The sequence below is a fragment of the Lepus europaeus genome, chromosome 7 (genome assembly GCF_033115175.1).
Source record: "Lepus europaeus isolate LE1 chromosome 7, mLepTim1.pri, whole genome shotgun sequence".
In the NCBI taxonomy this organism is placed as follows: Eukaryota; Metazoa; Chordata; class Mammalia; order Lagomorpha; family Leporidae; genus Lepus; species Lepus europaeus.
The window spans coordinates 15,658,859-15,686,804 of record NC_084833.1 but is presented as its reverse complement, the minus strand read 5'-3'; the positions used below and the strand labels follow the sequence as shown (position 1 = coordinate 15,686,804).

At 35.5% G+C, this 27,946-nt stretch overlaps 3 protein-coding genes across 3 annotated transcripts; all 3 read right to left on the bottom strand.

Moving 5' to 3' along the window:
* Positions 1-940: 940 nt before the first annotated feature.
* LOC133764274 (olfactory receptor 10AG1-like) lies at positions 941-1,906 on the bottom strand. Its single transcript, XM_062197946.1, has one exon. It carries the CDS (start codon positions 1,904-1,906, stop codon positions 941-943), a length of 966 nt encoding a protein of 321 aa, XP_062053930.1.
* Positions 1,907-11,047: 9,141 nt separating this feature from the next.
* LOC133763654 (olfactory receptor 10AG1-like) lies at positions 11,048-12,013 on the bottom strand. The gene has a single exon (XM_062197452.1). It carries the CDS (start codon positions 11,951-11,953, stop codon positions 11,048-11,050), a length of 906 nt encoding a protein of 301 aa, XP_062053436.1. The 5' UTR covers positions 11,954-12,013.
* An 8,286-nt stretch (positions 12,014-20,299) lies between these two features.
* On the bottom strand, positions 20,300-24,973 carry LOC133763653 (olfactory receptor 10AG1-like). The gene is made up of 2 exons (XM_062197451.1): positions 24,954-24,973; positions 20,300-21,362 (listed from the first exon to the last, which is right to left on the bottom strand). Exons 1-2 carry the CDS (start codon positions 24,971-24,973, stop codon positions 20,300-20,302), a joined length of 1,083 nt encoding a protein of 360 aa, XP_062053435.1.
* Positions 24,974-27,946: the final 2,973 nt, after the last annotated feature.

Genomic DNA, 27,946 nt, shown 5'->3' with positions numbered 1-27,946 from the left:
TGAACAAATTTTATTGAATAAACTAAAATAATAAAATAATATTTTCTGAGGTATCTTATAATACATATTTATGATAGCACTGCCATTTATAATTTTTCTGTGTATGTATATGTTGTACAAGATATTTGGGAAATGCCTGTGTTGATACAGCAGATATGTAGTTTCTTGAGAATATATTCCCTCTTTCCAAATTTCCATGTCTCTTCTAACATCTCCAGAAAAATCTACTTTTAGAAAACTAGCATCTTGTGAATATTCCAAGATATCTCTCTTTTTCCAAATTCTTATTATACACATATGTGTTATAATAAATTTTGTCCCATCATGCTTGTATGCCAGTAAAACATTTAATTATATATATTATATATAAGACATTATATATAATATATAATTAAAATTTATTATAATAATATAACATATATAATAATATATTTATATATTAATAATATATTTATATATATAAACCATACACAATAGTCACTGCCATTGTTGTGCCAACTTCCTTTATGAAAGTACATTACAAGAACATGGTGATCTTTCTCTTTGAAGTGACTTCTCAGTGCATCGATGTTTAGGCTGATGGTACTTACCAGCCTGAATCTAAAACTGTCAAAAACTTGTGAAATGAATTATGTGATTCCCACTAAGTGATGTAATAGAATCTGTATGACAATTGAATTTTCACATCAGCCTTTTCAAAGCTACTTAATGAATATTGCACAAAAATATAGAAATTATCAGTTGGGTCATTTGTTATTTGTTGATAAGTGTCACGTATATAACAAGATAGAAACATTTCTCAACAATACCATTAAAATTTCTTTAGAAATAATTATTATGCAGATATATTAAACAATGAAATATAAATATCTCTAGAAATTTTATTATAGATACATGTAAAAAATTCCTGCAAAGATATCTCACATTTTATTAAATTAAATCATTTACATACTAACCTTCTCAGAGCCCTTATGACATCCTTGTTCCTTAGACTATATATCAAGGGGTTAAACATGGGAGTCACAATAGTATAGAAAAGAGAAAGCACTTTGTCAGTTCCTGATGAATGACTGTTGTTGGATCTTAAATACGTAATAATGGCTGATCCAAAGAATAACATCACAACTGTAAGATGAGATGAACAGGTAGAGAAAGCTTTGGTTCGACTTGTGGCTGAAGGCAATTTTAAAACTGTAAAAATGATTTTGCTGTAGGAAATAAGTATTAGCAAAAATGGAACAGAGACCAACAACACTGCAGCTCCGTAGACCATCACCTCGTTCATGAAGGTTTCCCCACAAGCCAGCCTAAGCACTGGCCGGATATCACAGAAGAAGTGGTTGATTTGGTTGGAACCGCAGAATGGCAGAGAGAAAATCCAGAAGGTCTGCCCTATCTGGACTGGAACTCCGCTGAGCCATGAGCCAGCCACCAGCTGGATGCAAACCTTGTGGTTCATGATGAGAGGGTAGTGCAGAGGGTTGCAAATGGCCAGGTAGCGATCACAGGCCATCACAGCCAGGAGGAAACACTCAGTGGCACCCAGTGTAAGAACACAGCACATTTGTGTAGCACAGGCAACTAAAGAGATTGTTCTTCTTTGGGTTCCAAGATTTGCGAGCATTCTGGGGAGCGTAAGTGACACATAACAGATTTCTAAGAAGGAAAAATTCCCAAGGAAAAAATACATGGGGGTCTGGAGGGTAGAGTCCACTTTTGTTATCAGTAATATGGTGCCGTTGCCCAATAGAATAATGACATAGATGGCTAGGAACAATCCAAAAAGCAACCACTGGAGATGGGGAACATCACAAAAGCCCAAAAGAACAAATTCCACCAATTCAGTTATGTTTTCTTCCTGTGATCGTTTCTGGTGCCCCATCTGTAAAAACATGAAGTTTAGCATGGGTTTCTGTTCTCTAAACATATATAAAAACCCAGGTCAATGTTTATAATTGCTGCAGTTAGTTTCTGCTATAAGAATTCTATAATTATCTGTTTCACATTTTTCCTGCTTTAAAGCCTGTGCATTGCCACTGGGCACACTCTCTGAAACTTTTTTAGAATCATTCTAACCTACCTTCTACAGCAGCCCACAATATGTCTAATCATTTTTTTTTATCCAGCACAGACACAGGAACAATTGCCAATCACTCAAGACAGAGCCATAGCTTTTCCATGTGATCTCAATTTCAATGAATTACATTTCCTGCAAACCAATTGTTTTTATCTGTGACTGTTCTCAGTCATGCTTCATAGAATGTGTTCTTCCCTACATTTTCTTTGCCTATTTCAGCTCTTTCTTTCTTTCCATCATTTCATTTGATCATTACTGTCTTTATTTATAGTTCATTATGTTAAGCACTTTTAAAATAGTGAGAGAATATTTCATCACACACAGAACTAAAGAAACATATCTTGGTAGGATACTATGTGGGAAATATAAAAGGGTTTTATTCAATAAAAGAAGCATGGAGACAAGGATTCAGAGAGAAATAATAAAGAGAGTGACTCAGGGCAAATAAAGAAAGCCTATGTATTATAAAATACCTATGTGTAGGTGTGTGGGGAGAAAAGACATGTGGCTATGAGTTAAATTCCTTATGCTCTGTGCAATATGACAATCTTTGCTGCTCTTCATAATAAATAAGTTTCTTTGTTGGACTTCAGTTGGAATCCTAACTCAGTGATTTGTTATATGAACAATAAAAAATGATTTTTAAAGATATGATTCATTACTTTCAAAATTAAATGATATCACATTATTAAAATTATCATTGGTCAATATTAACTACATTATTATTAGTCATGATTCTACCTTTATGGAGATGAAAAAATATATTATGTTCTTAAAACATTAGTTTTAGGACTATTAACACATTGCCTAGAAAAATTGCATTTAATGGAATTGTTGGGTTACCTGGCTGGTAATTATTTTTGCATTCTCTTTTCTTCAGGGACAGGAATAGGTAAGCCAAGTGAGACTTTGGTTAAAAAATTAAAAGATATTCACTCATTTGCAATGCTGATCCTGAAACTGAATGCTTCTTTTTTTAAATTTTTAATATCAAATTTAATTTAATCAAAATGTCTGAAATATTGGCACAGTAAAATTCAACCAATATATAATTTTAGTGAGATATTTCACATTCTTTGCTTTTCATGTCATCTTCCAGATCTGGTGTGTATTTCACATGTACAGTCAATGCTAACTGGCCATCTGTAAAGTGCTCAAGGGCTAGGTTTAGCTCCTGTTTTTGTTAACATTGTTTTAGTTTAGGGAATAATTTCATATATTTTAAAGATATAGCTTTAAGAGCATTATGGTACTTTTTCAGTGTTAAAACCAATGCCTCTTACAGTTCCACTCCTCACTGGCCACAACTCTGATTTGTTTATCCAACCTGGTGGTTTGCACGTTGTCCACCAAACATTGTATTATTGTGAATATGGGACATAATCCTACAAAGATGGGCTGTAATTGAATCAGGGCTCCTCTACATACATTCTGCATGACTCATGCAAATTGCTTTATCTCCCTGTGTGTCATAGTTTTTTCAGCTATAACGTGGGGTGACAATGGCATCAATACTTATGATTATTATGTGAATTAATAATCTTAAAATGTGTAAAATACTCTAAGAATTCCAGAAAATTATAAGTCTATATAAATATTAGTTATTATTATTGTTATTATAAATTAAATGTTTATTTTTCTGAAGTCATTGTTTTAAGGAACATGGAAAATTATCTTTGAATTTTTATTGGGGAAATGTGTGATGTGTGAGCTCTTAATTAAGTCATCAGAAGATTACTAAAGTTGTAAACTCTCATGATGAAATATCCATGAATTTTTTACAATATTTTTAATATTATTATTTCTATTCTGGTTAATCAAATACCAAGAGTACAAAACACTCTTCAGCTCAGAGGGTAGCTATTTTACCTAATCATTATGACTTTTATTTGTCTACTGCTGAATAATCAAAGAGGTAAGAAGAGTTAACTATTTTTTTAACTTGAGATCACTATATATATGAGATAATGGTTGTATACCTTTTATGGTACTCAATATTTGATATGGAAGTGAGGTAAAACAAGAGATACTATTTAAATTTTTAAGTATATTTTTCTTCTTTTTTTAAGTTGCATTTATCAAAAGGAAAGAAAGAGAAAGACTGACAGCTTTCACCTGCTGGTTCACTCACCCAAATTCCTACAGTAGGAGTGATTTGTATCTGGCCAAAGCTGGAAACTCAATCCAGGTCTCCAATGTGGGTAGCAGTGACCCAAGTACTTGAGCCATGACCAGTGCCTCCCATTTGTAAAAAGCTGGATTTGGGAGTGAAGCCAGGAAATGAACCAAGGTACTCTGATACAGGTTAATACTGTCCCAAACATTTACCGTAAGACAGTATTTAACTGAAAAAATCATAAAAATAGAAAACTGCTAATGCAAAAGAGAACAAATATTCCACTATTTATGCATTAACTTTGCAAATGACACATTTAATATAAATAATTTGACTCATTAAAACCATTTCCAATGCTGATTCAAATATAGTTTCTCACTGTAGAATCCGAATTGTTGTTGGTGAAATTATCAGTTCATAAAGTGCAATACATATAACTTGTATGTTTGTCTTAAGAAGGAACAATGTAGAAAGTGAAGAAATATTATCTTATAAAATTATCTATATTAAGCACTCATATAAATATTTTATAATAATTAAGGAAAGTAAATATGTCTGTTTTAAAGTCAAGCCTTGATTGCAAATGACTAAGGGAATGTACAATAATATTCTAATGCAGCTAGACATCAGAAGTTCTATAAACTTTAGCCATGTTTGCATATTTGGTATACACTAATGATTGAAATAATATATTGAACTTTAAATTGTTATTTACCAAGTTCTTAATTCTATAAAATAATATTTTTCTTAAAAACAAAATTACTTGTATTCCTCAATGATTACATAGTTATTAAATGGACAGTTTTAGTTAAAATGTTCTTGTGGCGTTATCAACAAGACTAAATACACATATATGACCAATTTGTATTTATATGTTGGCTCAAAATTATGTTTCTGACAATATTACATACACTTGGAAAATTATACCATTTTGTACAGTTTCTGTATTTTAAAATGATTCATAGTAGTGTTAATTATTATATCACTGTAAAGTGTTAAATAAGAAATATACAAAAACTGATAAATTAATATATATCCTGTTTTATATAAAATGTTAATTTTTAATTTTAAAATATTGTGAATTAAAATATGAATATTAGCATAAAATAGTTTATATTTACCATTATATCAGCCTCTCACTGTAGAGGGTTTAAACAATTAGATGTTTAAATTACTTTAGGTGAGATGAATTGTATGATCAAAGCTGTTCAGCTAACTCTAATAATATCCTGTTCTTTCTAAACATAAAATGTTCCTTAAATAAAGATAGTTTACCCTACCCCAGAGACCTCTTCTATCCAATACATTTAAATTTCTAATTAAAATCAAGCATCTTTTTAGCACCCACTGATTTGTATCATTTAATTTTTCTCAGATAGCTCTCACTGGGTCCAGAATATCCCATACTCAGTTTCTCCATGGAATAGAGTGCACAGCACATTTTACTTAGACTTGAATGGAGTGCTGAGTAGCGCTATATAAAATCATTCAAAACTGACACACATCCAATTCTTGCCTCATCTATTTTGAATGCTACACGTGGAGCCTCTGTTTGTATTAGTTTTAGTACTCACACATGTTTTATTTATTTTTAATCCTCTTTGCTCTAACCTTCATGGGCTTGCTTGTGTAGCACCTGAAATAAGCTATTATAGTAAACGCCATTAAGGATAAAATGAGAATTTGAGAAAAAATAAAAGATGTCAGAAATTTGCCTCTTCTATGCTTCAAATCCATCAATGACAACTGTTCAAGAATTGGCATAGGTTACAAATATTGGCCTCTAGCTAAATGCCTAAAGCCACTAATAAAATGATGTTTTATTTCATTTGGTAAATCATTACCAGAGATCCTGGCAAGGTAAGGAGGCCTAGGAAGGTGGCTGAGCAGTGGGTAGGGAGGTACAATGGGGGAAGAGGATGGGAAAGGACATAGAAAAGGAGTAGGGTGACAGTTGGCCTATGCTATCACAGGTGCACACCCAAGATTTAACTACTGAAAATAATTCCAAACCTCAAAATAAAGTTTGGTATATATTGAGATGGAAATAAAGATCTGACTCATAGAATAGAAAACCCAGAAGAATACTCATATATATATGTGAAAGTTTATCATAAAGATAACATGAAATTTCTGACATGTGGATACTTAGAACAAATATTATTCAGATAACCTAGAAACTTTATAGGAAAAACACATTCATAGTTAACACAACCACAAGAAAAACTTTAAAGCATATACTTTTAAAATATTTTAGAAAGTAAAATAATGAAATCATTTTTTTTTTTTGACAGGCAGAGTTAGACAGTGAGAGAGAGAGAGACAGAGAGAAAGATCTTTTCCGTTGGTTCACCCCCCAATGGCTGCTCCGGCGGTGCACTGTGCCGATCCGAAGCCAGGAGCCAAGTGCTTCCTCCTGGTCTCCCATGCAGGTGCAGGGTCCAAACACTTGGGCCATCTTCCACTGCCTTCCTGGGCCACAGCAGAGAGCTGGACTGGAAGAGGAGCAACCGGGACAGGACCAGCACCCCAACCTGGACTAGAACCCCAGGGTGCCAGCACCGCAGACAAAGGATTAACCAAGTGAGCCGTGGCTCCAGCCAATTTTTAAAACTGTAATAGTTTTGGAGTAAAGAAAACTAACCTAACTATGACACAAAATTTAGAGTGCAGGACATAAAATTTTTTTTGAAGAGGCCGGCGCCAAGGCTCACTTGGTTAATCCTTCACCTGCGGCGCCTGCATCCAGTATGGGTGCCAGGTTCTGGTCAAGGTTGCTCCTTTTCCTAGTCCAGCTCTCTGCTGTGGCCCGGGAGGGCAGTGGAGGTTGGCCCAAGTGCTTGGGCCCCTGCATCCACGTAGGACATCAGGAGGAAGCACCTGGCTACTAGCTTCCAATTGGTGCAGCACCAGCCATAGTGGCCATTTGGGGAGTGAACCAACGGAAGGAAGACCTTTCTCTCTGTCCCTCTCTCTCAATTTCTATAACTCTACCTGTCAACTAAAAATAAATAAATAAACAAATAAAAACTTTTCTAAAAAAGATTGATTTACTTTATTTGAAAGGCTGTGTTACAGAGAGAGAGGGAGAGAGAGAGAGAGGAGAGAATCTTAAATCCCCAAATAAAGACAGCAACCAGGCTGGGCCAGGTGGAAGCCTGGAGTGGGGAGCTTCATCCTGGTTCCCATATGGGTACAGGAGCCCAGGGATTTGGGCCATCTTCTGCAGCCTTCTCAGGCACATTAGCAGGGAGCTGGATTGGAAGTTGAGCAGCCGGGACATGAACCAGTGCCCACAGGGGATGCTGATGTTGCAGGAAGCAGCTTAACCCACTATGGCACCATGCTGGACCTTGACATAAAACTTTTTAGCTGGTTGTAAAAATAAATAATTTTGCATGTAAAGAGAAACAAGCCCCCAAAGTCAAATTTTATTGATGTAACAAGAAAAAATATAAATCATTGCTCTAATAGGTGCCTCCATTTCCTCATGAAAAATTTTGTGAAATGAAAGATTTTAGAATTATTCAATTTCATTTTTGCTTATCTGTGAACAAAAAATGTGAGTCTTCTTATTCTGTATATTAGTAAAGAGAATTTTGAAGCAGACACATGTAAATTTCTAACATTCTCCAGTGGAATGCTTATCATTAATTTTGGTTGCTGTTGGATAAATGAAAGCTGCTTTGCCTACACTCAAGATATTTTGACAATTTCACATACATTGTTTTAAATCTCTATAGCTTTTCTGTAGCTTGTGGATCATGTTTAACATACCCAAGGCACACAAATCTTACTATCGTAAGACAAGCGGGAGAGAAAGAAATTCAGCCATAGGTCTCCCTTATATTACCTAGAACAAACTAGAAAATGGAATGACTCAAAAACTCAGAGTATAATTGTTATTAAATAATAATATATGGAGCGTGGATTCAGAAGTAAAAAACTAATGATATAATTTTGATGCTCCATAATAATTCAACATTCATTATTTATCCATTGTGTGAATTTTCATATTCACAGCAGCAAGATCATGTTTTTCTATTGTGTTTTTCAATCATTCTTCAACTCTCCTATGAAACATTTTGTAAGTGCACCATGTGTCCTCTTTTCCATGCAGCTATGGCTCTCACTGCTCATGAACTTTGAAACTGCATTCCTGTTTATTTCTTCTTTCAAAATAAAAAAAAAAATCTTTATTGCTATTAGTCATTATGTTTCAAAATACCCTATTATGTAGTGAAGCTTTGGTAAAAGATTATTGATCATTTGTTTGACTAGTAAGTATTTGCAATATTTGTCAATCTACCTAGAGTTCCACAACCTGGCATTGGTCATGCTCACCTTGGTAATATATTTGAGGTGAAGCACACAGAAATCAAAACTGGGCTATAGGATTATTATTAGCCACATTTATCAGGTGCTTCACTTTAAGTGCCATGTTTTGCGTTTCTCAAGCATTTTTATTTTTGCTTTTATTTAGTGTTAGAATGTTTTTATATTATCATCATGAAAAAATATATTAACAAATATTTATACATATCTTTTGTTATCTTAAGAAACATATTTATCATTTATGAGATTCTCAATAACCATAGATATTCAACCATTTTATCTTTTTGAGTTATCAAAGACTGAGAAGTTATATTTCAGTATGTATATTTTTATACATTTTATTTGATAGATACTGAGGATCAATTCACTAACTGAATACTTGTTGACAATTTTGTCTTTATTTTTTAAAGAATATAATTCTATTTATTTTCAGTTTTTATGCAGTTGATCATTTTTTTAAACTATACCTGTTTTTTTACCATCATGAACTTTTCCATCTCTGAATCTATTGTTGTATACTTTTTAGTTATTTTTACAAAATGATCTTACATGAGGTTCCTCTTAGATCATAATATTTTATTTAAAATAATCAAACATGATTTGGCTGATATTGAAATTTACCTGCTTTATGCTAAAGACGCTTTAAGACATTTAGAGACATGCAAACATTTCTTTGCTACATGGATTTACATTTTCAGAACCAAAATGAGTCATTTGTTATGACATACCTATTATATTTTCAGTGTAGGAAATCTAGCCTATCAGTAAATTGAAAGACAAACAGGAATCCTGAGAAATCCTAGCACTATGAGGAAGTCAATATTATCTTTTAATCTGTATTGTACTGGGCACTGCTTTTATGAAGACCATCTACTACAAACATGCACATACAAACTGCTGTATGTAATTTTGCACTGCTACCCTTGGTTTTGCAAAAAATAAAAAATGTTTTATAAATAATTTACAAAATTTCTTACATGTTAGGAAAGTGGGAATTTATTCAATGGAATTGCTCTAAAACATTGTCTTGAGAGGCTATGTAGTATTGTACAGCGTAGATGTACTCCAGTGTCATGATTTTCTACCCAAGAGGGACTTTCCTTTGGTTATGGTATCGTTTTGCTTCTTTTAAGAAAACAGACCTTTAACAACCATTTTGCAACAAAATATGTGTTCGTAATGATTCTTGGACAAGTATAATCCCCCACAAGATAAGACTTCATTTACTCAACTTTAAAGTAACAGGACAAATATTTTTATTTTGAGTCAAAAGAAAAAATATGCCAAGTTCCCCTAAATGTATGTATGCAATAATATAAATGGAGGTGGTAGCATAGTATTTTAGCTGTTGCTTAAAAGGGTACAGAATTCATTCTGTATGACTCAAGTCAAAGAATTTTAATGAGTAAACTCTTTATGTTCTACTAGTTTTCAAGGTATACCTTAACAAATTACCACAATTATGATAGCTTAAAACATCTGAAAATTAGTCTCTCACAGTTTTAAGACCAGTGTCCAAAATCACAGTATTGTTAGGTCTTCGTTTCCTTTGAAAAAGGAAAGGGAAGTCTCTCCTCTTGCCTCTTCCAGCTTTTGGCGGCTCTTGGGCTTCCTTGATTTGTCACGGAATCACTCCATTCTCCGCCTCCACTTTCATGTATGTTTTCTGTTTCTCCTTCTTTTTGAAACTTCATCTGCTTCTCTCTCTTTTTTATTGAGGATAGTCATTGAATTTGGTGTCCAGCCTAATCCATGGTAATCATAGCTCAGAATTCTCAGCTTAACCATATTTATAAAGATCCTTATAAGGTTACACTTGTAAGTTCTGTGTGGAGATGTGTCTTGAGCAATCAGGGTTTAAACCACTACATACACATGTGAGTAATTTATGGCAAATACAGTCAAGACTTCTAATAGTAATTAGATATTATCAAAGTAATTCTTGAAACTACAATGGGAGGGAAACGCAATATCAGGGAAAATCATAAGATTAGACAATAGAGGAATGAAGACCTTCATGATTTTTAGTCTTAAAAGGTCATGGGAAGAAATATTAGAAGTGGGAAAATGCAAATACAATCCCCAAATATCCCTGCTTCCACCATTGTAGTGCTTATAGTATTTTTTGTTGGCTAAATCCAGCCAGAGGATGGGAGAAGAGTAGAAAATTAATCTGAAAGCAATGAGGCAATTGAAAATACATATAGCATGACCCGGTCCCTGGTGATGCAGCACACTCAGTAGCATTTTAAGCATTTTCAGGCACAAAATGACATACTTGCTCTTGAGTTCATTTGCACTCTGATTACATTGAAGCATGTAACTAAATTCTACAGCACAAAGGTCCCTTGAAATAATGTGGGTTGTTAGCATATTACCACTATTTAGGAACAGAGTCAAAAGTGTTTTTTTTTTGTTTGTTTGTTTGTTTTTTGTTTTTTTTTTTTTTTCCCTAACTTGAACTGCATGACAAATTTTCTACAAGGCATTTTGGTTTCCTGTAGGTTCAGGTCTCTTATTCAAGGCAGTAATTTAGTCAAGAGTTTTCTCAGTGCCAACATGATGTCTTTGTTCCTCAGAGCATATATAATAGGATTCAAAGTTGGGATTAAAATGGTATAGAAGAGAGAGATGAGCTTCCCCATTCCTTCAGAGAGATTTGGTTTGGGTTGTAAGTAAGTGATACCAGCTGTTCCATAGAATAGGATGACTACAATCAGATGAGAAGAACAGGTGGAGAAGGCCTTAGCCCTTCCTCTGGCTGATGACAATTTCAAAATACTGGAGATAATTTTGCCATAGGAAACAACAATCAGCATAAATGGTACCATGACAAACACCACTGCCACTACATAGACTGCTATTTCATTCACAAATGTGTCCCCGCAAGCTAGCTTAAGTACTGGGGGGATGTCACAGAAAAATTGATTAATTTTATTAGACCCACAAAAGGGCAAAGAAAAAATCTGCCATGTTTGCCCTATTACAACTGGAGCTGTGAGGACCCAGGAGGCAGTCACCAGCTGGGTACAGAACTTGTGGTTCATGACTATAGAATAGTGCAGAGGGTTACAAATGGCCACGTAGCGGTCATAGGCCATCACTGTCAGAAGGAGGCACTCTGTGCCTCCCAGCATAAGCACAAAACACATTTGTGCAGCGCAGGCAAGAAAAGAGATATTTCCTTTCTGGGTACAAAGGTCCATGAGCATCCTTGGGATAGTGACTGTTACATAACAGATTTCCAGAAAGGAAAAATTGCTCAGAAAAAAATACATAGGGGTCTGGAGAATGGGGTCCATAATAGTTATTAATATTATGATGCTGTTGCACATCAATATTGTCAGATAGAGGAGGGAAAATATTCCAAACAGAATCCACCGGAGATTGGGAATATCTGAAAACCCCAGGAGGACAAATTCCATAATTGTAGTGGTATTTGATTTTCCTGTTTTAATTTGCTCTCCATCTGCAGATATGATAAATTCAAGATGATTAATTTATTCAGATTTGAATTACAATGGTCTCCTATGCTACCTGGATCAGGTGTATGAATATGCTCGCATACCATCTTAATTATTTTCCAAAATTAACTTTTTTTGCTTTTAGGAAATGACATTTGATACTTCAGAAATAATACACAGCTAAAATCAATTCAAGAAAGAAACTTAATATTTTATTAGACTGGTCTATAATAATATTAGGAATATTGATAAATACATCTTGTTTATATTTTAAACAAAAATCTTATTTTTTCACCTTTAAGACTGGAATTATGGTGCAGACTCCTATCGTTTGGTCTATGTTGATTACTTTTCTTTATGTTTGTCATTTTCCATCTTCTTTTAACTCAAAACTTTCCTTTTGATGCTTTTATTTTTTGATTCACAATGAGTTTGAAATCCTCTGTTTTATATTTCAACAAGAATCCATTTTCTTAAACTAATTCCTTGCTACTGAGAGAATAAATATATATATTATTACTGCTCTTCTTATGTACTTCTCCCATCATTTATAATAAATATGAAAACATTGCTAAAATATGTTGTTCATCAGCTTTCCCTGTTAGAACCACTATCCAGTATATGATGAATATGAATTAATATTTAACCTAGACAGGTATATGGCCAATTCCTTACAAAAGTTTTTCATATATACCTTCTTAACCACATGAGATTCTCTACCGCTGTGATTCCTTTTTAGTAAATGCAATACCTTTTCTCAATTTTCTCTTTCTAATGTCCTCTAAAGTTGTGATTTGGATTAAATCTAACTCATTTACTGTGTTCATACAAGTGTCCAAAGCATGTGGACAGGGCTAAAATACAATCCAAAACAAAAACCCCTTTGCTTCTTCGTATTAGTGCCATCCAGTTTGACACTGCTAGACAGTTCCTACACTTTCTTAATGTTTGTTCTGCAACTTTCCAAAACAAATATTTATCTTTTTTATTTCCTGTAGCCTGCTACCCCTGTATATTTCCTAGCCCAAATTAGCTGATTCTTTTGAGTTAATATATTTTCAAATAGGAGTGATCAGCTATTCCTGTGTTTCTATTAGTGCTAGGTTTTCAACTTTACCTTAAATGAATCCTTTTTATTAATGTCATCTTTCTCTTTATTTGATATATTTTAATTTTATTTAACTTTAGAATTTAGGAAGCTAAGAGATACATGATTTATATTAATTAACTAATTTTCAGGTCAACCTTAGAATTCCATGTGTCCCTGTTTTATTAATTAAAACTTGATCCTCAAATTTAGAAATATCCTTAAATAAAAGTCTAATAATAAAATTATAGCTTACCTTTAAAGATTGACATGAAAATGACTATGAGAATATAAGTGATCTTTATCTTGCAAATTGTTTAAGACATACTCTCTAACAAGAGTCACTGTGATGTTAAATGTTTATTGCTTGCTTTAAAAGTAAGCTACTCAAATAAGAATAGTGTCATTCACCCAGGAGGGCCTCTTCTCTGGTGTATCAATTAAAGTTCTAGAAAACTACTACCTTTTGGCAATCATTCTACTCCAATCTCTAAAGTTATATTCTTTGGACTGACCCCTGCATTTGAGTCTCCCCTTGCCATTAAGCTTCCTGGGATGGGTGGTATCTCTGCACTGCCAAATATCATTTAATTGTTTAGTATTACTTTCAGGAAAGAGGTACAGTATTTCTATATATTTTATGTAATAACCTTTGTAATTGATATTGGCTCGATTCTTTCACTTTTCTTCTTCTTATTTATTCTTTTTAAAAATTATTTATTTAAACCCATCGATAGGCATGTAACCCAAACACAGAAAAATATGTGTTTTTTTTTAACATGCTGTGCTTGCTGTCTTTCATGAGATCCCAGTTCAATTTTTGTGGAAATTAAAACATGCCATGATTGTTTTGAAAAATCTAGATTTTTTTTGTATGTTCTCTGCTCAAACATCAGATAAGGTGAACAATTTTTCATACATAATTTTTGAGATTGTCTCATACCACTCAGGGTGCTGGAGATCCCAGCTCTGTTCCTGACTCCAGTTTCCTGCTAAGTCATCCTTGGGAAGCAGAGGATGTTGGTTTAAGAAGCTGTTTGCCATGCACATCAAATCAAGAAGTTTCTGTACGGCAAAAGAAACAATCAGGAAAGTGCAGAGGCAACCAGCAGAATGGGAGAGAATATTTGCAAATTATGCAACTAATAGAGGATTAATAATCAGAATCTACAAAGAGATCAAGAAACTCAACAACAACAAAACAAACAACCCATTTAAGAGCCAAGGACCTAAGTAGACATTTTTCACAAGTGGAAATCCAAACAGCCAACAGACACATGAAAAAAATGTTCAGGATCACTAGCCATCAGGGAAAGGCAAATCAAAACCACAATGAGGTTTCATCTCATCCCGGTTAGAATGGCTTACATACAGAAATCAACAAACAACAGATGCTGGTGAGGATGTGGGGAAAAAGGCACACTGATCCACTGTCGGTGAGAATGCAAACTGGTAAAGTCACTATGGAAGACAGTTTGGAGATTATCAGAAACCTGAATATAGCCCTACCACATGACCCTGCCATCCCACTCCTCAGAATTTACCCAAAGGAAATTAAATTGGCGAATAAAAGAGCTATCTGCACCTCAGTGTTTATTGCAGCTCAATTCACAATAGCTAAGACATGGAATCAACCTAAATGCCCTTCAACAGAAGACTGGATAAAGAGATTATGGGATATACTATACTATAGAATACTACACAGTGGTTAAAAAAAAATGAAATCTGGTCATTTGCAACAAAATGGAGGAATCTGGACAAATATCATATGTTCTCCCTGATTTGTGGCAACTAACTGAGCACCTAAAAGAAAACCCGTAGAAGTGAAACTGACACTATGAGAAATAATGACCTGATCAGCCCTTGACTTAATTATTGAGGAACTGCTTACTATTTTATTCTTTTCAGTATTTTTCTTTCTACTTAATACCATTGGTTGAACTCTTTAATTAATACACAATTATTCTTACGAGTTTTAATCCAACTGAAAATTGATCCCTGTTAAAAATAAGAGTGGGAATAAGAGAGGGAGGAGATGTATAGTTCAGCACAGCTCACTCAGACTTACACCTAAAGGTAAAGTTAGGCACGTGCCAAGGACTCTGAATCCCATTAAGTTGGCAGCTACCAATGTCATCTTACTAGTTAAAGTGATCAGTTTAAGTTCATAATTGGTCATAAAGATAGAACTAATTTTAAAAGGGATAACATAAATAAAGGCAGTGTCTGCTAACAATAATTGATATAATTAAAAAGGAGAGAATGGTCCAACATGGGAAGCAGTCCTTAAGGAAGACTCATAGAATGACAAATGCCCTAAATAGCATTCTGGTCTCAGAATAAGCCCTTAAGGCATTCAGGTCTGGCTAAAAAGCCCATGAGAGTTTCTCAGGCATGGAAAGCCAAGACACTGTGGTCAAAAATGATGTAAATGAAAGATCTCTGTAATGAGATCCCAATGGAAAGAACAGTCTATCAAAGAAGGAGGTACCTTTCTCTGAAGGGAGGATAGAACTTCCGCTTTGATTATGGCCTTGTCTAAATAAGGTCAGAGTTTGTGAACTCAGGAGGCTTCCATAGCCTTGGCAGCTCATGACAAGAGCCTCAGGTGATCACTGACATCTTAAATAAGTGTTTCTATCATTAAAACAACTACAGGAGTCAGTCACTGTGCACTTATTCCACATGTAGGATATCTGTCCTTAATGTGTCGCACTATGAGAATTAATGGTAAAAATAGTCTTCAAATAGTTCTTTATACTTTGTGTGTCTGTGTGGGTGCAAACTGTTGAAATCTTTACTTAGTATATACTAAATTGATCTTTTGTGTATAAAGATAATTAAAAATGAATCTTAATGAACAATGGGGTGGGAGAGGGAGTAGGAGATAGGATGGTTTGCAAGTGGGAGGTGGTTAGAGGGGGAAAAACTGCTATAATCCGAAAGTTGTACTCTGAAGATTTATATTTATTAAATGAAAGTTTTCTAAAAATAAAAATTAAAAAAGTCATCCAAATTGGAAAACAATGAGGTAAAATTGGTTTGATTTTTTTTGCAGGTGCCATGATATTTTTCTAAAAGATTTATTTATTTGAAAAGCAGAGTTACACAGAGAGGAGAGGCAGAGAGAGAGAGAGAGAGAGAGAGAGAGAGAGGTCTTCCTTCTGATGGTTCACTCCCCAATTGGCTGCAATGGCCTGAGCTGTGTCTATTCAAAGCCAGGAGCCAGGAGCTTCTTCTGGGTTTCCCACTTGGGTGCAGGGGCCCAAGAACTTGGGCTTTTTTCTACTACTTTCCCAGGTCATAGAAGAGAGCTGGATCAGAAGTGGAACAGCCTGAACTAGAACCAGTGCCCATATGAGATACTGATACTTCAGGCCAGGGTGTTAACCCACTATGCCACAGCGCTGGCCCTTGCCATGATATTTTCTATGAAAATTTCTTAAGACTTTGTTGCTGCTGACTTGTTCTGAGAGGAGAAGCATAGTGGGTACAAGAGGTATGGAGTCATGACACAGACACTGGGAGTCAGGCGAAAATGGGCTAGAGATGAGCAGCTCACAGAGTCGTTTATTTCAGTTGGTACAGCAGCTTATATAGCCAAGACAGCCAATCTGTTCAAGGGTTGGTTTATGCCCTAACCAATCACCGCCTGTTGCCAGGCAGGCTCCTTTGCCATGTTCTGTTCCAAAGCCATTCCTGAGCAATTGATGCTCGCTTGCCAGCAGCCATCTTGGCATGGCCTTCTCTGTCCACCACAAGACTCTATCAAAACCTATTGGAACTAGTAACACACATATAGACCAGTGAAACAAAACTGAGCACCTAGAAATAAATTAATGCATTACAATCTTTGACAAAGGTGTCAATAACACACAACAAGAAAAGGATGATCTCTTCAACAAATGATATTGAAAAAACTGGACATTGATATACAGAAGGCTGACATCTGACTCATTGCACACATACACTAAAATCCCCCACATAAAAAGGATTAATGACTTGACTAATATTTGAAACTATAAAATTCTTGAAAGAAGATATGGATTCAGATGTGATATTGGTCTGGGCAATGATTTGTTGGATAAAATATTTTTATTGGGTGTATTATTTTATGGTTGCTCTGATCTTAAAACTATAAAATCATTATTCAAAAGTAGTAATAACTAGGTATATAAACAAAAATTAGGTACCTCATAATTGTACAAAATGTTCCCTTTTTTTTGAGAGCTTTGTGTATAGTAGGCACTGATATTTGGGAAGCAAGAGAATATATTTTTCTGTCTTAATTAAAATTCTACTTATGATTTTTCTTTTTCCAATTTTGCTCATCCTGATTGATAAATGTTTCTATTTCAGATTCCAGCAGTTTCTGAGAGTAATGATGACCATTCAAGGACCACAACCATTGACAATGATTGCTGAAAAATTCTCTCACTCATGAAGTAGATCCATTAGTTGATACAAGTAGAGGCTTATGAACCCAGAATAGGCAGTTACCACAATCCTGATCAGCAGGAAGTACATAGCGAAGATAGAATTTCATCCCTCAGCAACCTGTAAGATTGAGGGTGGGAAATCTCAGAAGCGGAAATGATTATGGGATAAATATGCAAACAGTTAGTTAGGTCTGAGGAGCCAGTAGAAGTCAGGCAGGCAGTTGGGTTTGTGGAGCTGGAAGTCAGAGCAACTGCCCCATCCCTCCCCATGCAATCTACTTATCAAATATATCCACCTTCTCATGATGCATGGGTTCCATCTGGGACCTGCATACAAATGAGATAAAGGGTGTGAAGAAGATGGTGAGTGGCTCTTTTTTGCCATGGACCTCACTTTCAGTTGCTGTGCCAGTATGGATCTCTCTGGGTTGTTCCTAATTGAAGTATTGTGAGCGTCTGAATTCAAATATTTTAGGAAGTTAGGGATTTTTGGCAGTAGTACAATTGTAATCCATCTAATAGCCATATAACTATAATTATATTATATATATGTATATATATTTGGTATATATATTTAAATATATATATATATATATATATATAAAATCAAGCCCAAAACATATGAAGAAAAATTGACACAATGAAGGATATAAAACAATTATTCAAAGCAATACCTGGAACTTTCATGATCATATTTCCAATAATGTGTACAACCAAAGGAGAGAAGATCAACAGAGAAATACAAAATTTAACCACATTTTAAACCAAGTAGCTCTAAAGGAAAATAATGCAATATTTCACCTGACCTATGAAATACACAGTCTACACAGTGCATTATCTGATCACAAGGAGAGAAACTGAAAACAATAACAAGTTGAAATTTGAGAAATTCACAAATATTTGTAAATCGTGGAATGTAATATTAAATAATACAATCATAAATAAAGAGCACATGAACTACAATTTTAACTAACAAAATTAAATATCGATTTTCAACAAGTAAATTTAACCTAATTAAGAGGAAACAAAGAAAATAAGTGAAATAGTAATAAAATTAATATTATAGCACCATAAATTTCAATAAATGCTAAATCCATTAAATGCTAAGAAGGAGACTGACACTGTGGCATAGTGGGTTAAGCCACTGCTTTCAATCCGAGCATTTCATGCAATTGCCAGTTTTGAGTTCTGGCTGCTCCAACTCTGATCCAGCTATGTGCCTGGCAAAGCAGCAGAAGATGGTCCGAGTCCTTGTGTTATCGGGGAGCTTGAGTTAAAATCAATATCCCGGTTTCTTGACTTCAGCTTAGAGAAGCATTCTAAGCTCAGACACAAATGGGACAGGCAGCATGGTAAGGTTTAAGATTTATTTAGAGAGTGAGAGAAATACACAGGAATGTAAGGGGTTTATTAAGAGAGAGGGGCCTAAGAAGGGTAAATGGGAAGTTCCATACCAGCCTTATTCAGGGAGTGGGACAGAGACTGCAAGTGAGAGAGGGCATGCCCACAGAAGGGCGGCAGTGGTGGGCAGTGTGTGGGAGAACAGGCATAAGAAGTAGCCAAATGCTCACAGGCACAAGAGGCAGAGGAGAGAGCAGGGGCAGATCCAGCATGCCCTATACCTTTTATTTACTTCCAAAAGGAGAATGGTCTGATTGGCAGGAGGGTGTATACAGGTGAGATCAGGTAAGGGCAAGGGGGGGCCATGGTCTTCAAGCTCATCAATCTAATCAATCGAATCCTATCCCATATCAATGGCTCCTGATTTTGGCCTGAGCCTGCCCTTGCTGTTGTAGGTATTTGGCAGTGAATCAGAAAGTGAAAGCTCTCTCTTTCTGTGCCTTGCCCTTTCTGCTTTACAAATAAATAAATTAGAAAATAAATAAATAAACTATTAAGATGCTTAGATTGTACTTTCTCATATAAATATTGTAAAATAAAACAGCAGACAGAAAATTTGTCCTTTGAAAACAAAAACAAATCTTTAAATTCTGTCAATTTTCTATTTTTTTATTTTCCATTCATTTTTACTGTAATTTTAATTATGTCCTTACTTCTACTTACTTTGGATTTATTTTACTATTTGCATCATTACAGAAGACACATCACAGTACCCATAGATTCTTCAGGTTTGCCAATACCCACTGACCACAGGCAAACACCAAGCTGAACCTAAGGTGAGTGAGAGAGGGCACAGATACATGGATGGAAGAAGGAATGCCTAATAGGCACATAATCATTTTAATGACACATAATCATTTTAATGACTATGTAATTGTGTTATATATATGAACTATATGTATTAACATATTGCTTAATATAAACCTTTTTTAAATTTGCTTAGAAAAATAGTACTGCAATAAGCATTATATGATACACATCTTACATGTTAGTCATTCTTACACAAATATCCATGTACATTCCAGCTTTGACTTCTATGCGTTAAGTACTTATTAATGACTATAGGACTAAAGTGGTTTGTCTCTTTAATAGAGAAGACTTATACAGCTTCCAGAAGAAAGTCATCGACTGTGAGCATACCATATCTCATATCATCTTGTTTATATTGACATTTACTTACTGTTTCACATTGAGAAGAACTATTTTAAATGCAGAAAATTGTCAGTATCCAGAATTGTCATAAATGAGAGGATATAAAGCTCCTTAAGAGGAAACTACATCATTAAAATATTTACACACTTAGGTCCTGACTGAAGTAGATTCCAATTAAATAGACAAACAAATTAAGCATATAAAATAAGTCCTGTTGCTTCAACTGTATTACAATGACAATTTGGGAAGGAGTTTTCTCAATGCATCAGTAACATCTTTATTCCGCAGACTATATATTACAGGATTGAACATTGGAGTCAAAATGGTGTAGAAAAGAGACAGTAGTTTGTCTGTTCCTTCATATTGATTGGATTTGGTATTTAAATAGGTAATTGTGGCAGATCCATAGAATAAAACTACAACTATGAGGTGGGAAGAACATGTTGAAAAGGCTTTGGTCCTTCCCGTGTTTGATGGCAATTTTAAGATGGTTGAAATAATTCTGCTGTAGGAGCCAAGTATCAGCATGAATGGAACAGTGACAAATAACACAGCAAAAATATAGACCACCATCTCATTCACAAGGATATCTCCACAGGCCAGCTTTAACATTGGGGGGATGTCACAGAAGAAGTGGTTGATTTTCTTAGATTTGCAGAAGGGCAGAGAGAAAATCTGGATGGTCTGCCCTATCTGGACTGGAGCTCCACTGATCCAGGAGCCAGCCACCAGCTGGATACAGACCTTTTGGTTCATGACGAGAGGGTAGTGCAGAGGGTTGCAAATGGCCACATAGCGGTCATAGGCCATCACAGCCAGGAGGAAACACTCAGTGGCTCCCAGAATGAGGAAGAAGCACATTTGTGTAGCACAAGCGAAAAAAGAAATAGTTCCTTTCTGAGTCCAGAGGTCCATGAGCATTCTAGGAAGAGTGACAGACACATAACAGATTTCTAGGAAAGAAAAATTGCTGATAAAAAAATACATAGGTGTATGGAGAGCGGAATCTACTCTTGTTATTAGAATTATGACGCCATTCCCCAATAAGATAATCATATAGATGACTAAGAATATTCCAAAGAGAAACCACTGGAACTCGGGAACATCAGAAAAGCCCAGAAGAACAAATTCCGGCATTGAAGTGAGATTTGTATCTGTAACTTTCATGCTGTTTTCTCTCTGTGGATTTAAGTTTCTTAACTGCAATTTTGTCTCTAATAGCTGGAGTGAGACATGAGCTTTTGTTTTTCTCTTCTTTTCTATTGCTTTCTCAAAATTATGTCCTCTGGATCTGGGAAATTTGGTGTGAAACCAAGAGGAATGAACTTACCTGCAGATAAAATGTCAATAAAATGTTTAAATAATTAATCAACCATGTTAGATTTGCATTCCAGTTATGTTGGTAAGTTACATATTGACACATTTTTATTCAATTTACAATATCTTAAAGGTGATGTAGGCAAGCTTTTCCTTCCAACTAAACATCAGTCAGTTTCCTCTCTCTCATTTATTTATTATTATAATTACCTTTGAGGCCACATTTCAGTCTCTACAGTGGTTCAGTAAATGTGAACAGCCTGAACTACACCAGTCACTACTCCCCCAAATGGCAAATTTTATTGTTTCTCTCCTTGTTCTCCCTTAATTTCTAAGTTAAATATACTTTCTCAATTCTGGGATGACTCTAAGAACCTTGCCCCATAACATTCCCTCTTCACAGAAAAACTGGAGTGGACATTTAAAGGCTGAAAAAGCTCATCACTTTAATTTTCAGTTAACCCCATGGATTCTCCTGTATTTGAAATAAATTTCCCAAGCCTTTTCATGGATTATAAACTGTTGTATAATTCTACTTCTGGCCATCTTTTTATATTCTAACCTCCCACTCTCACTCCTGCAACTAACACTAATTTGTCTCTTTTCCTCCAAATTTTCAGATCTACCATAGGCTTCTAGGAATGGAAACACAGGATCTTATGTTGCTCTTCCACTGCCTAGAATGTTCTCCATTTTTGTACCCTTTCTAACTCTTTAGGACGCAGCAAAAGTGTGCTTTTAACAGAAAAGCCATCACAAATTTATTGTAGTGATTACATTTTTACCATTGGATTGTTTTTGGACCAGCTTGTGAATTGTTCCTTCAATATACTTTCATTGTTTTATATAAATAAATTTTTCATATACTTATTTTTCATCACATGTAGGAAAATGAGATTTAATGTATTTAGGTTTTTCCAGATTCTGAGTTTCAACTCTATGCTATTTATCTTTCATTATCCTTAGTTTAAGATGGAAAAATAAATAACTTGATTAAACCTCATTCTTGCTATTGAGGTAGGTTTTCCAATATGGGCTTTACTGCTTCTTTGGAAGAAATAGATATAAGCTACCATCTACTGAATTGATTTTGCACCATGCTCTTTCTTTTTTTATTTAATTTTAATTTTTTTGACAGGCAGAGTGGACAGTGAGGGAGAGAGACAGAGAAAGGTCTTCCTTTACCGTTGGTTCACCCTCCAATGGCCGCTGTGGCCGGTGCACCATGCTGATCCAAAGCCAGGAGCCAAGTGCTTCTCCTGGTCTCCCATGCGGATGCAGGGCCCAAGGACTTGGGCCATCCTCCACTGCACTCCTTGGCCACAGAAGAGAGCTGGCCTGGAAGAGGAGCAACCGGGACAGAATCTGGTGCCCTGACCGGGACTAGAACCCGGTGTGCCGGCACCTCAGGCAGAGGATTAGCCTATTGAGCTGCAGCGCCAGCCGACACCATGCTCTTTCATTTTTACTACATTTTGCACCAAGAATACTTTCTTATAACCCTGAAAATATATCTTTATCTTATAAAACAGTTTATTATTTTAAACTAATATATTAATTTTAAACGTTTTCTGGGATAATTTTTGCAAGTATTATATGTTTATATATGTTGTTTTCTCCATGTCTCTTAATTATACCACCATTATTCTTCTACATATTTAATCAATGACCATTTATTACCTATTTGGTAAGAAAAGGGCTAAGACAGAGCCATGTCAAGAAAGAAAAACTGAGCTAAGAAACAAGATGTGTGATAAGTTGATGTAAGCTATTTTGCACAGCTAAAGCAATACAGTTTTCAATTTACCTATTTATGAATGTACATGAAGCACAAAGGTACTCACAATTTATTGTGAGGACAAAGAATATCAATAACATAGCAAAATGAAAATCCCAACTCAATTACACATCAGGTTAATCATCTTCAATTAACCTTCCATTAATGTGGTCTAGAGTTTGATGTGGCCTATGAAATCTGATACCATGTTCCATCACTGATGATCCTCAGAGATGCTAACTTGAGTGTTTGCCTATGCCATTGATATTTCATTTCATGAATGATTTAGACAAGGCTCTCTCCTAATGCTACTCCCTATATGATTTGAAACTGAGTAGAAGGTAGAAATTACTATTAAAATTAGTTATTCTCTAGAAAGCAAGAGAGAGTAATTAAAGGTACAATGAGAATGTGGGAACAAAAGTTATTAGCTTTCAAAATCAAGTTATTGTAGTAATTCTTATTTGGTGAAATTGAATTCACATTTTTTGTTTTCATATTTTTAATCTCAATAATATTTGTATTTCTTGCTCTCCTTTAAGCCAAGATTAAAAGTTCCCATGGGAAAAAGATAAAAACAATGGAAAAAATTAGCAAATATAGTAAACTATTGTGTCCATACCCTGGTATGATTATGGTCTTATTTGATTTGGTTTACATAAAAATAATAAAACATGTGCTGAAAATTTTGAACCACATGTTTTTTATCAGAAACTAACAATTTAAAAGAAATGTTTGCATCATATTTTCCCTAAAAAGGAAGTTCAAAATTCATTGCTTTCAGAAGATTACTTCTTGGGGCTGGCTCTGTGGTATAGTAGTTTAATCCTCCACCTGCGGTGCTGGCATCCCATATGGGCACCGGTTCGAGTTCCAGCTGCTCCTCTTCCAATCCAGCTCTCTGCTGAGGCCTGGGAAAGCAGTAGAAGATGGTTCAAGTCATTGGGCCCTGCACCCACATATGGGAGACCAGAGGAAGTTCCTGTCTCCTGGCTTCAGATTGGCACAGATCGGCACAAATGGCCGTTGTGGCCATTTGGGGAGTGAACCAGCGGACAGAATACATTTCTCTCTGTCTCTACCTCTCACTGTCTATAACTTTAACTCTCAAATAAATCAAAATCTTTAAAAAAAGATTACTTCTCATAGAGATTATGTAATTTATATTGGCAACATTAAGAATTGTTATCCATATCACACAATATATTCAATTAAGTGCTATGAGATATATGTCTGATTTTACTTTACTTCAGAGGTAATCTCAAAAAGAACATTTTTTTTTCAAAAATATAATAAAATTTTAATGAGATGGTGTTGAAACATTTGTCCATTTTCCATATACAAGTGGTGTTTCAGCCATTTTACATGTACCTTCTAATGGCAAAAATTGTGTTTTTAAATATTTTTTTTTGACAGTCAGAGTGGACAGTGAGAGAAAGAGACAGAGAGAAAGGTCTTCCTTTGCCGTTGGTTCACCCTCCAATGGCTGCTGCAGCCAGCGCGCTGTGGCCAGTGCATCGCGCTGATCTGAAGCCAGGAGCCAGGTGCTTCTCCTGGTCTCCCATACGGGTGCAGGGCCCAAGGACTTGGGCCATCCTCCACTGCACTCCCGGGCCACAGCAGAGAGCTGGCCTGGAAGAGGGGCAACTGGGACAGAATCTGGTGTTCCGACTGGGACTAGAACCCGGTGTGCAGGCGCCGCAGGCGGAGGATTAGCCTAGTGAGCAGCGGCACCAGCCTAAATATTTTAAATAAAAACAGAGCATATTTCATGTATTCTGAGGATACTGTTCCGAGATGACAACCATGCTTACTTCACTCTCCTACTCCCTGTCAATACTCTTAGCCCTCCTCTCTCTTAATCAGTTTTTATTAAGACATAATGTTAATTTACTCCATATTCACAGGCTTAATTTGCCACTAATCATAATATTCAACAACTGAAAAGAACAATTTGAAAAATCATTATCATTTAAATCAGTTTTCACATCAATAAAAACAGTAGCTATAGATTATATATTTCAATCTACATTTAAAGATATTTGTTAGGGGCTGCTGTTGTGGCACAGTATGTTAAGCTACAACCTAGATTTCTGGAATCCTGTATTAGCTGGGTTGGAATCTTAGCTACTCTACTTCTGCTCTGGCTAAGGCATCGGAGAGGGAGCAGAAGATGGTAAAAGTACTTGGCCGCTGCCACCCATGTGGGAAGCCAGGATAGAGTTCCTGTGTTCAACCTGATTTACATCATAGCTGCATAGCTGTTGCAGACATTTAGGGAGTGGACCAGAGGATGGGAGTTTATTGTCTCTGTCTCTCTCTCTTTCACTCTCTCTCTCTCTCTCCCTCTTCCTTTGCCTCTTCCTCACTCTCTGTTGCTTTTCTTTTTTAAAATATATCAATAAATATTTTAAGAAGATATTAATTTAACTTTTTAAGTCATAAGCTAAGAAAACTACAGAGTACCTTTCAGACCAAGGTACAATTTCAGAGTTTTATATTATTTGAATCTAAAAAGTCAAATGTCAAATTAATCAGCAATTTGAATTGAGGTAGAATGTCTACATAGCAACAGTTTACCTTTTCAGCTTTGCTATGGTCATTTCTTTATCACTGAAGTCTGTATATTTTCAAATTACTTAGATTAATATCTAGAACATTCATACGCACTCAACTTGTTCTATAAACAGCAATTGCTTTTTATAGATAGAGTTCTTTCCTGTGGGGATATGTCTTCTCCCTTGTCACACATAAATTGCTAGCTAACTGTTTCAGTTGGTAATTAATTTGGTGTGTTTTTCAAGCAACTTCTCCTTAACAGATTAGTCTTTCTTACAGTCTCTTCATGGAATATAATTTCATGCAATGACCTTTCCTCAAACACAGAATACATGCAGATTACAGAAGAAGGCATATTTTTAGTTGTTCATTATTATCTATAAGAAATATTCAAATTATCTATCTGTTCTTTTTTTACTCGTCTATTTTTGTCTGAAGGGTAGAGAAACAGAGGCAGAGAGATCTTCCATCACCTGGTCCACTCCTCAAATGCCTGCAATAGCAGTATGTTGGTTAGGCCAAAGATAGGAGCCCAGAACTCATTCTGGGTTCCCTCATCGGTAGAAGGGCATGCATATACTTGTGTCACCACTATTGCCCCTGAGGGTGACATTAGCAGAAATTTTGAATTGGAAGCAGAGGCAGGATTCAAACCCAGCACTCTGATACAAGACATGAGCATCACAAGAGTTTTAAATAAAGTGGCAAATGCACATCCATCCAATCTGTTGATTTCTTACTATATTTCCTATAATTTTAATAGAATTTGGGAGCACGTTGTGTCTCTCATGAACATCATTTGAACAAAGTGGGCTTGTTATTTAATCTTTAAGAAATATTAGTCTACTGTGTAGCAATAGACATTTGTGATTGTAAGATAACTGTTAGAAAAACAAAGGTAATTCTGTCTTTATGGAAATTAAGTCACTTTATTCAAATAATGATGTTATTCAGACATTATAGAAGCCCCTAAATGGATCATCCTACATCATTAATGATTATTTTAAAATGGACCAAGAATAAATATTGCCTATGAATAATTTTAAAACATCTATTTCTCACAACATTTGCTGATTTAATGTTTTTCATCTTCAGCCTTTTTCCATGTATTTTGTAGGGAGAACCACCTCAAGCATAAGCCTAGTTTGCAACCGACTTTTGGAATTTTACTTTGGGTTAAGGTTTACATATCAACAGGATATTGCTTCTGTGACACAGTTGTTCTGCGTGCCCCTGTTCTGTTCACCTTTGCTGTATTAGGACTTTCTACCAGCTTTGGCTGACAGCACTTTGCAGACTGTGAGATGACACTGACACGGGACAAGGCAGGTAGATAAATAAGTAGGCTGAGCTTCAGGTTCTTGCAAGCCACAAGCCCCACCCCATGTGTAATACTACCCACTTATTTTTCAGTTCAACTGACCACTTCCTGGAGTGTATCTCCTTCACCTGGGACCTTGGAGGGGAAGCAGTGTGGAAATAGCCACTCCCTTTGCAATGTCATAAAAGCACCAACAATTGGGAAATTCTCAATTTCTCTATCTCTTTACCAGAACTGGAGCAGGGGCTGAGGTCCCTCTCTCTACTTCTCCTCAACTACCCCTTTTCTCCCTCTGGCCCACTCTGCACCTTATGTACATGTATATGCATGTGTGTGTATGAGTGTGTGTTAATTTTCCGAACTTTTTCCAAAATTTACTTTATGTATGGAAGCCTTCAGGATTTCTCTGTTAACAGAAATTAAGTCCCACTTGCCCCACTTCAATAGACCCTCTCAATTCGATTGCTACACTTATGGATGTGATATGTATTTCTCAAACTCTTGCTTCCAATAGTGATGTCAAAGCCCCCACCCCCGCCAACTACATTAATAAGGGGGTGCAATCAGATATCAGCCAGCAGAACAGTGACTTCAAATTTTCTGAATGTAAATAATGCACACTCTTTTCCCTCACTGATTTCACTGATAGTTCTTATCAGACATAGGTGTCACTAGGAACTTTGTGGCTACCCAAAGATGTCAAAATCTGAGTTTTTGCCAGTATGACTGTGATTTAATTGCATGGTCTTCACAAGACAGAGTTTCTAAATGCATAACTAACATAGATAGTGAGAATTTGAAGGTAATGAGTAGGCTCTCAGAAAGTCCCTTCTAGCGAGAAAAGAGAAAATGCAGCTTCGTTCCCTCCACACACAATAGCATTTCTTCAGTGGGCAAGGTT